The sequence below is a fragment of the Pteronotus mesoamericanus genome, unplaced genomic scaffold (assembly GCF_021234165.1).
Source record: "Pteronotus mesoamericanus isolate MK-2021 breed Mesoamerican mustached bat unplaced genomic scaffold, CSHL_Meso_final scaffold_232, whole genome shotgun sequence".
NCBI lineage: Eukaryota > Metazoa > Chordata > Mammalia > Chiroptera > Mormoopidae > Pteronotus > Pteronotus mesoamericanus.
This window is the reverse complement of record NW_026555311.1, coordinates 13,650,653-13,663,737: the sequence shown is the minus strand read 5'-3', so window position 1 is coordinate 13,663,737 and position 13,085 is coordinate 13,650,653. Positions and strand designations below refer to the sequence as shown.

The following is a 13,085-nucleotide window of genomic DNA, read 5'->3' as shown; positions in this document are numbered from 1 at the left end:
TTTCTTATTAAAACCCATAAACACTCTGAAACTATTTCCATTTCCCAAAACCCAATCATATACCCTCTTGCTTTACTTCCCTCAATGACCCTTTTATCTTTTAACATATTTATAACTCACTTAAAAAAATATTGGCTCTGGCATGTAAACTCTATGAGAAGAGGGATTTTTGTCAGTCTTATTCCCTAGCACATCCCAACACATAAAAGAATCAATGCTAATAATTATCCACACAGTTCATGGTTGGTTTCCCATTACCAATGCCTGCATTGCAGCTTGTGTGGCAGCACCACAACCAAAAGATTCCTGACCATTAGCGTTTACTTCCAAAGTTTATACAAACAATAATTTGAACTGCTGTCATGTGTTGTATGTATATCAGTAATAATTAAATTCAGAATTTTCCTTTCATTTGTAATATTAAGATGTTACATAAAACATCTCTTCATATTTGAACATGGCTTCAAAATTCAACTCAGATAGGTTTGAAAATCTGAGACTTTTTTATATATGCTTGGTCCCTTATTAACTTTTACTGTATCTTCTTGTAATTGGCCATTTCCTATATATTCTTGAAAATATAGACAACAATTTTATTTATGTTAAATTCTAAATATTATTACAACAAAAATTACCTTTCCCACTACCTTTTGTTTCTATTGCAATGCTTACATATATAAAATTATCATATATCATTCATTATAGGAATTACTGTATTGTGACTTTAATCACCTAACAGCATGAAAAACTATCAGATTAGTCAAGTTCTTTGTTTGTGCTTTCCCTTTATAGTAATTGGTGCTTGGTTTTGAAGATCCCATCTGCTTCTTTCTTAAATGTCAAATTTCCACTTCTCTTTTTGTTTTGTTGTGGGGATTCCCAACTTCTTGATAACTACTACAATTGTTATTATTTTATTTTGTAACACCAGTGATTTTACTCAGGTACCATTTTAAAATAATTAAGTTAAAATTATCTTTGAAAATTGTGTGACATTTCTGAAAATAATTGATGACAACTTGAAATTTTGCCAAACCATGACCAGGAATCACTTCTTTTATTTTGTGTTTGCTAAAAATATATATTTCCTTAGTTTGTAATGAGGTGTGTTTGAAAAAGGAACAAACAAGCAAGGAAAAGAATAAAACCAACATATGTGGAGTGTTTACTAAGTTCTAGGCATTCTATTAGATGTTTTGATAAATATATTATTCAGTCTCCTGAACCACCCACAATAATGTGTGAAGTAGTACCATTTTTAAATGAGGAAATAAAAATTCAGAGATTTTAAGTTATTGTATTTCCCCAAGGTTGCACAGCTAGTAAGCATCAGAGCTGAGGCTAGAATCCAAACTAACTTAGTTCTAAAGTGTACACACATTCCATTCACCTTGCTTCCTCCTGAAGCTGCTCTTACGGTGACACTGGGCTATATATAGTATTGCCACAGCACAGCATGGCCTTAAATGGGTTTGGACAAGAAGAATCCCTACCACAGTATATAATAGGGTGTTCACAGGATATGGCTGGGCTGCAATGCGTTTTTCAGTCCTATCCCTCTGTCTCTAAAGTCTATAAAAATATTTTTAGTTTCTGATGTAAATCCATCATTCTAAAGAATGCACATCAACTTGAACATCTATTTTTATACTTATTGTCATTTGAGAAATTACACATATACTAGAGGAAATCCTAAAACATAAAAATACTGACTAGAAAACATCCCCCAAATCCTTTGGCCCATAGCATTCTTGTCCCTCCAGAAAGGATATAAAACAACCTATGTAACTATAAGAAAGCAAAATGAAATTTAAAGTTTGATGGAGGAAAATAAAAATGACATGCAAAGTGTAAATGATATCAGGAAAAAAGCATCAAAAATGAATATTGTACATCTACAGGAAACAGGACACACATTTAGTTACAAAGCACTCTAATATTTCTTCCCCTCAGTTGGGTCCATGCGTGTCTAACTGTATTTACAGATGTTAGAATGGGCAGGGATCTTAGAGACCATTTCATTTCTTCTTTACAAATGAAGGAACTGAACCCTGGTGAGAAATGTTGACCCAAAAACTCCAAAATCTTTTTTCCTGAAGCTTTCTCCTAAAGAATACATTTCTTTGGATTTTGATTTATACATATGCTCTCTTGTTCACACTAGATAAACTACACCATTTCACATGCCATAGAGAGTTTCCATGATGATGACCGCACCAAGGCTGAGAACAATATAGAGTGTAATGAGTACACATGAATTCCCAGTTCAACTTTTTGAGTCTCTGTTGTTCACCAACTGTGAGTCCTCGTGCAAGTTATATAACCTCTCTGAACTTCAGATTCATCATTCAGATTCATCAGAATTGAGCTGATGACATAATAGTTCATACCTTAAAAGGTCATGATTTGCTGTGAAGATTGAGTGAGATTAGGCATGTAAGATATGTAGAATGATTCATAGCATGGCACAAGTACTCATTCTTTACTATTGTTATTTAATGAAGTCTTTTTGTGGTAATTCATCCCATATTATACGAAAGAGCTGTACCTTCTTTGGTATATCATGAAGAGTTTGTTTAAAGATAGTCGAATTTATATTTATCAAATGTTTACAAAATTTTTCAAATTTTAAGTCTCTGGTATGTAAATGAATGTGGTTTAACTAGCACCATTTTATGATGGGTTAAAGTCCACTTACACAGCAGATTGCAAAGGAGAAAGGAGAAAATTTTTTAATATTCCTATAACTACCCCCTGACCCCACCAGATGCCACTTCCCACTGGCAGGAAGAGACAGAGGAACCCATCATGCATAGGCCAATTGCAAAGTTTGTTTTCCTTTTCTTTTTAAGTGTATTTTATTGATTATGCTATTACAGTTATCCCATTTTTTTCTCCCCTTTATCCCTCTCCGCCCTGAACTTCCCCTCCCACCAGGATTCCCCCATCTGAGTTCATGTCCATGGTTTGTACATATCAGTTCTTTGGCTTCTCCATTTCCTATACTATTCCTCACCTCCCCTTGTCTATTTTGTATCTACCATTTATGCTTCCTAATCCCTGTACCTTCCCCCTCTTCTTTCCGCTCCCCCTCCCCCTAGAAAGACCTCCATGTGATCTCCATTTCTGTGACTCTGTTCATGTTTTAATTGTTTGCTTAGCTTGTTTTTGTTTTTAGGTTCAGTTGTTGATAGCTGTGAGTTCGTTGTCACTTTACTGTTCATAGTTTTTGATCTTCTTCTTTTTCTTAGATAAGTCCCTTTAACAGTTCATACAATAAAGACTTAGTGATGATGAACTCCTTTAACTTGACCTTGTCTGGGAAGCATTTTATCTGCCCTTCCATTCTAAATGATAGCTTTGCTGCATAGAGTAATCTTGGATGTAGGTCCTTGCCTTTCATGACTTTAGGTATTTCTTGCCAGCCCCTTCTTGCCTATAAGGTTTCTTTTGAGAAATCAGCTAATAGGCTTATGGGAACTCCTATGTAGGTAAATGTCTCCTTTTCATTTGTTGTTTTTAAGATTCTCTCCTTATCTTTAATCTTGGGTAATGTAATTAGGATGTGCCTTGGAGTGTGCTTCCTTGGGTCCAACTTCTTTGGGACTCTCTGAGTTTCCTGGACTTCCTGGAAGTATTTCCTCTGCCAGACTGGGGAAGTTCTCCTTCATTATTTTTTTCAAATAAGTTTTCAATTTCTTGCTCTTTCTCTTCTCCTTCTGGCACCCCTATGATTCAGATGTTGGAACATTTAAAGTTGTCCCAGAGGTTCCTAAGCATCTCCTCATTATTTTGAATTCTCCTTTCTTCGTTCTCTTCTGGTTGAATATTTACCTCTTCTTTCTGCTGCAAATCATTGATTTAAGTCCTGGTTTCCTTCCCTTTCCTGTTGGTTTCCTGTATATTTTTCTTTATTTCATTTTGCATAGCCTTTTCTTTTTCCTCTATTATGCAGCCATACTCAACCATTTCTGTGAACATCCTGATTACCAGTGTTTTGAACTATGCATTTAATAAGTTGGCTATCTCTTCAGCACTTAGTTTCATTTTTTCTGGAGTTTTGACCTGTTCTTTCATTGGGCCATATTTCTTTGTCTCAGTGCTCCTGTTACATTGAAGGGGGCAGAGCCTTAGCTATTCGCAAGGGTGGGGCAATCCACTTTGCTGTGTTGTGGTGCTGCATGTGGCAGAGGGGTCAGAGAGGGAACTATGTCACTTGCTCAGCTCTTTACGCACTTTTAGTCACTTCCCCGGCTACCCACAAGCAAATTGGGCGCTTCTGTTGCTGATTCTTGAGTAAGTGGGTTTGTGTATGTTCTGGAACCCTGTGGGTCTCTCCAATGAACTCTCCTGTGAGGCCGGGAGTTCCTCCCACCGTCGCAACCCTCACAGGTTTTTCCAGCCAGAGGTTTTGAGGGTTTCTTTTCCTGTACTGGAACCCAGGGTTGCATGTCTATCTTGCTTCCCCTTTGTTCCTCCTGGTTTATCAGCAGGCAAAGGTGGGACCGCCCAGTCCTCCAGTCGCAGCCTTGCCACGCATCCTTTCCACCCCAGCTATCTCTCTCTGCCCCTCCTATGAGTCTGGATGAGTATTTCTTCTTTAACTCCTTGGTTATCAGACTTCCATACAATTTGATTTTCTGGCAGTTCTGGTTGTTTTTGGTTTTTAAATGTATTGTCCTTCTTTTGGTTGTGTGAGGAAGCAAAGTGTATCTACCAATGCCTCCCTCTTGGCCAGAAGTCCCTGAAAAGTTTGTTTTCTGAGCCTGATGTCAATAATGAAACATGAATGGATGTCATTTTATGGTAATATAATTCATCAAATAGACATGGAGTGCCAACTATGAACTGGACACTTGTTATCCACTGACAATCTGGTGATGAATCATGTATCATCCTTGTCCTCAAACATCTTACAGTCCAGCTGTGGGACCTGATGAGTAAAGCGCTAAATTTAGTACATAAAAGAAATGTTCAGAAGTTTCCCTTTCAGGAGTGATGTGTGCTCTTGCACTGTACTCTATTTCAGATATCAGACATACCTAGGGACTGAGATTGTTTTTATACTTCCTGCAGGAATACAAGAGGAGTACTTCCAATGCAGTCTCACAGTATTACATACAGAGTTGGTGTCCTATAAGTTACAGTTTAGTCAAAGCAAATTGAAATGCCTGCCTCAGTCCTGCTTTGATCACCTCAAAAATGTACTCCACTGAGCATTTCTGAAACCAAGTTGCAGTTAAAGTCAGGAAACAACAGTCTCCATGAAGCACAGAAACTGAAGTGAAACTAGCAGCCAGGTTTCCAAGACCTGTGGTTGCTGGTCTTCCTCTCTCTTCTCCTTCTATCAGACCTGCCTCCAGTTGACTTTTATCTGAATCTTCTAACCAAGTCCTGGAGTTAATTTGCTTGGAATATCATTAACCCAGAGTTCCTCTCCTGTGGAGCCAAGGCACTGTCTTGAACCTCGGGTGGAAATTATAATGAGCCTGTAGTGGCTTAATTATATAAGTTTCTTTTGATTGAAAGTCACAGAAACCAAACCTGACAAGCTGATTTAAAAGAAGAAGAAAATAAGAAGAAAGAGGAGGAGGAGGGTACAAGGATAGAAGTGGAATTTTTTGGAAGGATATTAGTATTTCCTCCAAGAATTTAAGGACAAACTGAAAGACAATAATGAATCAGCCCAGTGGTCATTACAGCTCTGAAACTCAGAAAATTGAAATGCCTGCCTTGGTCCTGCTCTGGTCACTTAAAAAATGTACCTCCACCAGGTCTTTCTGAAAAAAGGTTTTATGTCAACGGCAGGAAATAACAGTTTCTTTCATTTATGTATATATTTGAAAAACTGAAGTTAGTGGACCTTCTCTGCAGATGAGTAACTAAACAGATCCCCAGGAAGTGAGTCCAGTGAGTGCAGCCCAGATGAGGTGTAAGGGGAGGGCCAGGGTCTCCTTCTGTATTGGGATGTAACAGTCTTTTCAGAAGGGGAAATCATTGTAAGCATAACAGCCATGCCAGGAAGTGTGTATATTGGCCCCTCCTTGGGCAGAACGGTCAACCAAGAACTATCTTTTAAGAGAGCGAATTTTTATCAGAGGAAGTTACCATTTTTAAAGTAGTGTATCATTTTCTTCATGCCACCTTTCAATCTGACCTCATTCATGGCCTTACTAGTTAAAATCAATTTATAGTCAATTCTACTTTCCTGCTTGACTCAATATCATTTCCTGCAGTTTAGCTTTTATTGGTTAAACTTTAGAAGAGGCTTTCAAAATAGAATTTGGGTTCTGCCCCCAAAGGAGATTTGGAGAGCCACACTTGAAGTTGTTGTCCCATCTTTGCCCCAGGCCAAGATGGTTGTGGACCTTGGAAGCTGGTCCATCCCAGGCTCGTTCCTGCCTTAAACCTGAATTACTGTGACATTCATACATTCATTCATTCACTCACTCATTCATCAAGGCTTTATTATGTCAGAAACTCTATCAAGAGGTGGATATACAAAGATAAATTTGGAATCATACCTGCTCTGAGGAGCTCACAGGGTTTGGAAATGTGTCTGTTGTAAAGACAATGGCTTATAATACCAAGTGGTTATAGCAGGACCTGGGAGCTACACTAGCCCAGAGATCCTTACATCTGAGCTCGACTGGCCCCTGTAGCTATGCTCTCCCAAGGGCCAATACTGTGATAGGCAGGATAACGCTCCCCTCCCAAAGATGCCTGTGTCTCCCCCTGGATCTGTGAACAAGTTATGTTACAAGGTGAAAGGGAATTAAGCTTGTGGATTGATTAAGCCTACTAATCAGCTGACAGGAGATAGGGAGATGATCCTGGATCATGCAGCCTTCTTAAAAGTGAAAGACAAAGGCAGAAGAGGGAGAACCAGAGAAATGGCCACATGAGAAGACTTGACCTACTGTTGCTGGCTTAGAAGGCAGGGGAATGCCACCAGTCAAGGAATGTGGGCAGCCTCTAGAAGCTGGAAAAGGCAAAGGAATGGATTCTCCTCTAGACCCTCCGGAAGGAAGTCAGCTCTGTCAATACTGTGATTCTAGATTAGTGAGACCCATTTCAGATTTTCAACCCCAGAACTGTAAAATAATAAACTTCAGTTATTTTAAGTCACTACACTTGTAGTGATTTCTTAAAGCAGCAATAAAAAAAAATAGAACCAATAAGAGTACACTTGGGGTATGTATGCCTGGTTATATGTCAGTGACTACTAAACAACTGCCATTGTTATTTTTAGCAGAATGTTACACACTGGTCTTCTTTAGCTTAACATTTTAAAATTCATGTTCCCAAAGATGAGAACATTGAGCTTTCATTTAAGGGTTTAAGAGTACTCTATATCAAAGTATAACAGCTAACATTTTTATAATCCTTTCACAGATACTCCTCCTTAATTGGTGCTTAAAACAGACTTGTGAAGAAAGAGTTAATTGTTCTCACTTGCCAGAGGAGGAAACAGATGCTAGAATGATTGTCCAAGGTCAACAGGTACTGAGTAGCAGTGCCGGGCTTTCCACAATACCAGGGTGACAGCAGGCACATTGCTGGAGCTGTTTCACTGGGGTAGGCCCCATAGGTGCCAGCCCAAAACCCATAAAGCATCTGCAATGTTACAGCTGTGTTCACACAGCCCCAGGCCTGTACAACGGCTGCTCTTGAGTTAGGTGTCACAGCTTTCAATATGACTGGAAAACTGTAACCAGACTCTAGTCCTGATATGGCTATATCTGTTCTCATGAAAGGATCACATTGACAAAAGAGGCGCAGACAGTGTGTGAGAGTGGGACTGGGACTTCTGATAACTGCAAAAGGCCATTTTCACTGTGTTCCCGATGCGACCGCCACGAGCTAGTTGCAGAAAGAGGAGGAGGCCAAAACCTCCCGTTCTTTACCAGAGCCAAGATTAGAAACCCTCTTTTGCCTTTCTCAATGCTACTTTTTATTTTTAGCTGTGCATTAGCTGGGTCCACATGTCAGAGGCTGCAGTTGTGTTTGTGCAGTGAGTGCATTGCGTGTACTCAAGTACCACAGAAATGTTTAGTTTTGTCTCTAGGTTTATCATTATTAATAAGGGTTTTACAACTACAAAGGAGGTAGTTTTCTTTCCACATTGCCTTTCTCTTACTCCATTTTGAGGTCTATACTTTGTATAATCCTTCAAATTACCTTTCCAAAGAAGTCTTTCTGACCACCATATAAATATTACCCTCACCCAATCCCTATTGCTTTACCTTGCTCTATTTGTTCAAAACACTTTTCTCACCTATATATTCTTGTTTTCAATTTTTTTTCTGTCTCCCCTACCACAGAGCAGATGCTGTGTCTCCTTTGTTTGCTGTTGTAGGTAGGCAAGTCCCTGACACATAGTAGAGCTCAGTAAATATTTGTTGAATGCATTACTGAATTCTTTAATCTCCCCCAGTGTCTAGTATAATCCCAAACCTGCTGTATTAGAGACCCTGGTAAAATAAAAAGGAAGAAGCCCTATCTAAGGGGAAAAACCCTTAACTTACTTTTCTGTAGTCAAAGTTTCTAGTTTCTGACTGACTGGTTGATTGGGGGAAGGGAAGGATCAGAAAGGGGAAACTTCAGACCTCGAGTCGGAAGTGCAGAGTCAGAACTGCTCTCAGCCCCAAATGATGTGAACAACCCCCAAAGCCTGGTCCCCTCTCCAGACAGAAATGAGTATTCCCAGCGTGTTTAAGACATGCAAAGGCTTTGGTTAATTTATTTTATTAATTGGGTGGTAGGAGATAGTCGAGAGAAACTGTGAGTCTACTTTTTTGAGATCCAGTGATTTATTACAAGTTTGTTCTAAAACTAGTAAGAAGTAAGGGCAGTGAAATAAATCCACCTATATCCCAGTGCATGTGTTTGTTGTTGTTTTTTTTTTCCTGTGTTTTGTAAAGTCTACCTGGAAAACTTTCAGTCATTGCTTAAAGTTTAGATCAATGTCGCCTCTTCTAGAGGGGCTGGTTCTTCAGGGCCTCTGGGAGCCACCAGCGTGCTTTGTTCACATGGCTGACGTTGGTCTGATACCCTGTTTATTTAAATGACTATCAGTTAAGCGATATCCATGGATAGTTCCCTCTGAGCACTAGGAGGACAGAAATCATCTCATCATGCTTCGTATCTCCAGTGTCCAGCTTGAGTGCCTGGCACATAGTTGGTACTCGAGAAATGTTGAGAAAATAGACACGTGAGTACATGAAAAAACAAGGGACTACAGTCCAGCCACAATGAACCAGTTGTTAACATTTGGACCTTCTTTCTAGGGAAACTATTTGAACATGGTTTTTTGTTTTTCCTTCATCAGGCACTCTCATTGTTCTGAAACATCCTTATCCAAGAGAAGTGGAAGAACCTTCCATTTATGAATCCGTCCGGGTTCACACAGCAATGCAGACAGGAAGGACAGAAAGTGACCTGGTGCCCACTGCACCCTCTGTAAGTGGCCATTAATCTAATACAGCTCTCTCACTGTCTAAGAGCAATAAAGTGCAATAAGGATGATGTAGTTTTCAAAGTATGTTTGTTCACATAAAAATTCTAACTTAGGATATGAAACCTGGAAAGAAACATGAGGTTTGAAGCCTATGACTCAGTTTATTTTGTTCAGTGTAAATCATTACCAAAAAAAAAAAAGATTCAATGCAGTTAGTGAGGAGATCTTAAATACTTAGAAAATGAACTTAAATTCCTATCCTTACTTAGCCAAATTAGTTTATGCTGGAATGGGTGAGAGATGTTTAAGTTCACATAGTTGGCTGAACTATTATTCTTCGACAGGTTTCTAAAACGAAGGAAAAAGTGTTCTTTTACATTGGAAGTGTATATGGAAGAAAAATATTTTTCAAAAATATTTTACTGTAAACCCTTGGGATGTTATTTTCCTAGCCTTTTTTCCCTTCACTAAAACACTTGCATTTCTTTGCGACATGTGCTATTGTACAGTCACAGTGCACCCAGATCACTCATTGTTCTTCCAAGAGTCCACTTCTTTTTGTTCTGCAGGCTGTCACCCTGCAGAGAGTCTTCTCTAGCACCCGCTGTCCTGCCTTATTCTCAGGGCTCTCCTGTTCTTTCTCTCTTTGTGTGCTGAATATTCCTGGTATAAGACATCTGGATTTGTACAGATGATAAAGAAGACAACACACACAGGAAATAACAATAACTAATTCTAGATAGTAACCAGTACACTTGGAAAATAATCATTTGGAGATAGTCAGCTACAATTGTATTAAAATATATGTGACCTTTCTCTCTCTGTAGTACTTTTTCTACTCTGCCACCAGAGACATCTCTCTTGAAAGACAGATTCACCTCATGACCTTCCTGCTTAAGATCCTTCCACGGTGCCCATGGTCTTCTCAGTTACCCTGGACCTTGCTCACCCCTCTGGCCTCACCACATGCTATTCCCACACTCATTCTGTGGAACCTGCCTCCCTTAATAAAATTCATTTCTGATTGTACTCCTCCTCCCTGCCCTACATCTGAAATGCTACCAACACCACACTCTCCCCTCATTTTTCAAGAATTATAGAGATCAGCATCTTCCAGGAAGAGACTTCCTCCTAACTCCTGCTAGTTCCCTGTAAAATGCCCCTCTTCTATCCTCCAAAGCACCCTCTGTTTGCCTTTATTCTGGACTCCTCATACTGGAATCTAATTACCTGCACATGTGTGTGCCCTTCTCAGCAGCCTGACACTTCTGAGGAAAGGAATTATAGCTTGTCTTTATAGCTTTATATCCTAGCCAGGCTTAAAACACACATTACCTTCTTATCACTATGCTACATCTACTCAAAAATTAAAATCTTGGACATTGGTTGAGAAGGATATTTTAGTTTTGTTAAGGTTGGAGGAAGAAGCACCAGGCCTCACAACTAAAGAAATTTAGGAAAACAACAAAAATTGTTGTCTGACCAAAGAGCAAATCAAGAGCTACTTCCTAATTCTTTGTTTCCCAGTTGACCTGCTCGTTCCTAACTTTCTCTTTTCTTTATCCCACCACGGGTCACTTCAACATGTTTTTCATTTGTAATTTGTATCCTCAGTTTAACTTCACTTTCTCCTCATTTACCCTTTTCCTAAAGATCTCCATTTAAGGTCAATCATGCTGTGTGTGTCCTTTATCAGCAGTAAAATTTTGGTAATGCCTAATTTGAAGAGTTGATGTGAGCATGAGATGCAGTATACTTAGGTAGAAGTAGACCACTTTAGACCAAATCCTGGAAGCCTTATTATTTAACATCTTTGCCCACTCCAGGTATCAGATGATTTACCTGCCCATGTATCTAAATATGATCACACATAGAGGGTTCTATATAATGGAGCTTTTAAAAGAGTGGTAAGTGAATAGTTGAGAACAACTGCACTCACTCTATATAATGATAAGTCCATGAAGTTTATTGTGCATTAATACAGACAGAAAACTATAAAGGGTTCCTAGGGGATAGTGAAATATCTCCTATTACTCTTCACTAAGGAATGATTGATAACTAGACCAGCCAGCCAGGGGAAACAGTTCTGGTCAAATCAGATGCTCTTGTCTGTTACTGAATGTGAGAGTTCTCAGACTTCATTGTTACCCCAAATGCTGACATGAAGCTCTACCTCTTCCTTCAACTAGAGAGCTCTGAGGCCTTCCAGACTTCTCTCTTCCTTTTCTTAGGATGCTGGTCTTGTACGCGCTCTGGCAGTGGAGGAAGAAAATTAAGTCCTATTTACAGGAAAAGAACTTCTTGATTAAAGTGAAAATGAAAACAGGTGTCCTATTGCCCAGAAACGTACATGGTTGTGTAACACTGTTTAACATCCTTTGGCAACTGCATTTGGGGAAATTACTATTTATATATTGTATAAACAACATAAGATTAGGTTCCTGAGATAGGATGAAATTTAACTAATTTACTTATTTAAATTTTTAAATTGAATTTATTGAGGGACATATTGGTTAATAAAATTATATAGGTTTCAAGTGTATAATTCTATAATACATCATCTGTATATTGCATTGTGTGTTTATCACCCAAAGTCAAGCCTCCTTCTGTTACCATTTATCCATCCTTTACACTCTTTCTCCTACCTTCCCTGAAATATCCCTCTCCCTCTGATAATCACCATGCCATTATCTATGAGGTTTTTTTCTTTGCTTAACCACTTTACTGTTTTCACCCAGCCCCAAAACCCCTCCTCTTTGACAGCTGACAGTCTATTCTTTATGAGTCTGTTTCTGTTGTGTGAGTTAGTTTGCTTCATTAGAATCCACATATAAAGAAAATCATATGGTACTTCTCTTTCTCTGACTGGCTTATTTCACTTAGCATAATGTTCTCCAGGTTCATCCATGTTGTCAGAAAAGGCAGGAGTTCCTTCTTTTTTATGGCCGAGCAGCAGTCCATCATACTATAGCTTTTTTATCCACTTGTCCATGGATGGACACTTAGGTTGCTTCCAAATCTTGGTTATTGTAAATAACGTTATGAACATAAGGGTTCATATATTCGTTTGAATTAGTGTTTTGGTCTACTTAGAATACATTCTCAGAAGTGGAATTGCTGCATCATAAGGCAGTTCCATTAATAATTTTTTGAGATAATTCCATACTGTTTTCCAGAATGGCTGCACCAATTTGCATTCCCACCAACAGTGCAATATGGTTCCCTTTTCTCCACAGCTTGCCAACACTTGTTGTTTGTTGATTTATTGATGATGGCCATTCTGACAGGTGTGAGGTGATATCTCATTGGGGTTTTAATTTGCATCTCTCTGATGGCTAGTGATGCTGAGCATCTTTTCATATGTTTATTCGCCATCTGTAAGTTCTCTTTGGAGAAGTGTCTATTCAAGTCCTTTGCCCATTTTTTAACTGGCTTCTTTGTTTTTCTGGTGTTATACAAGTTCTTTATAAATTTTGAATATCAACCCATTATCAGATGTATCATTGACAAGTATGTTCTCCCATTAAGTGGATTTTCTTTTCATTTTATTGATGGTTCCCTTTCTCGGCAAAAACTTTTTAGTTTGATGTAGTCCCATTTATTTTTTTCTTTTGTTTCACTTGCC

At 38.7% G+C, this 13,085-nt stretch overlaps 1 protein-coding gene across 1 annotated transcript in view; it reads left to right on the top strand.

The window, feature by feature from the left end:
• DAPP1 (dual adaptor of phosphotyrosine and 3-phosphoinositides 1) overlaps positions 1 to 13,085 on the top strand; it is a 53,953-nt gene that overhangs the window by 24,675 nt on the left and 16,193 nt on the right. Inside the window, exon 4 of the mRNA XM_054591693.1 lies at positions 9,332 to 9,462. Coding sequence (XP_054447668.1) covers positions 9,332 to 9,462 — 131 coding nt within the window. The remainder of the gene's footprint in view (positions 1 to 9,331; positions 9,463 to 13,085) is intronic.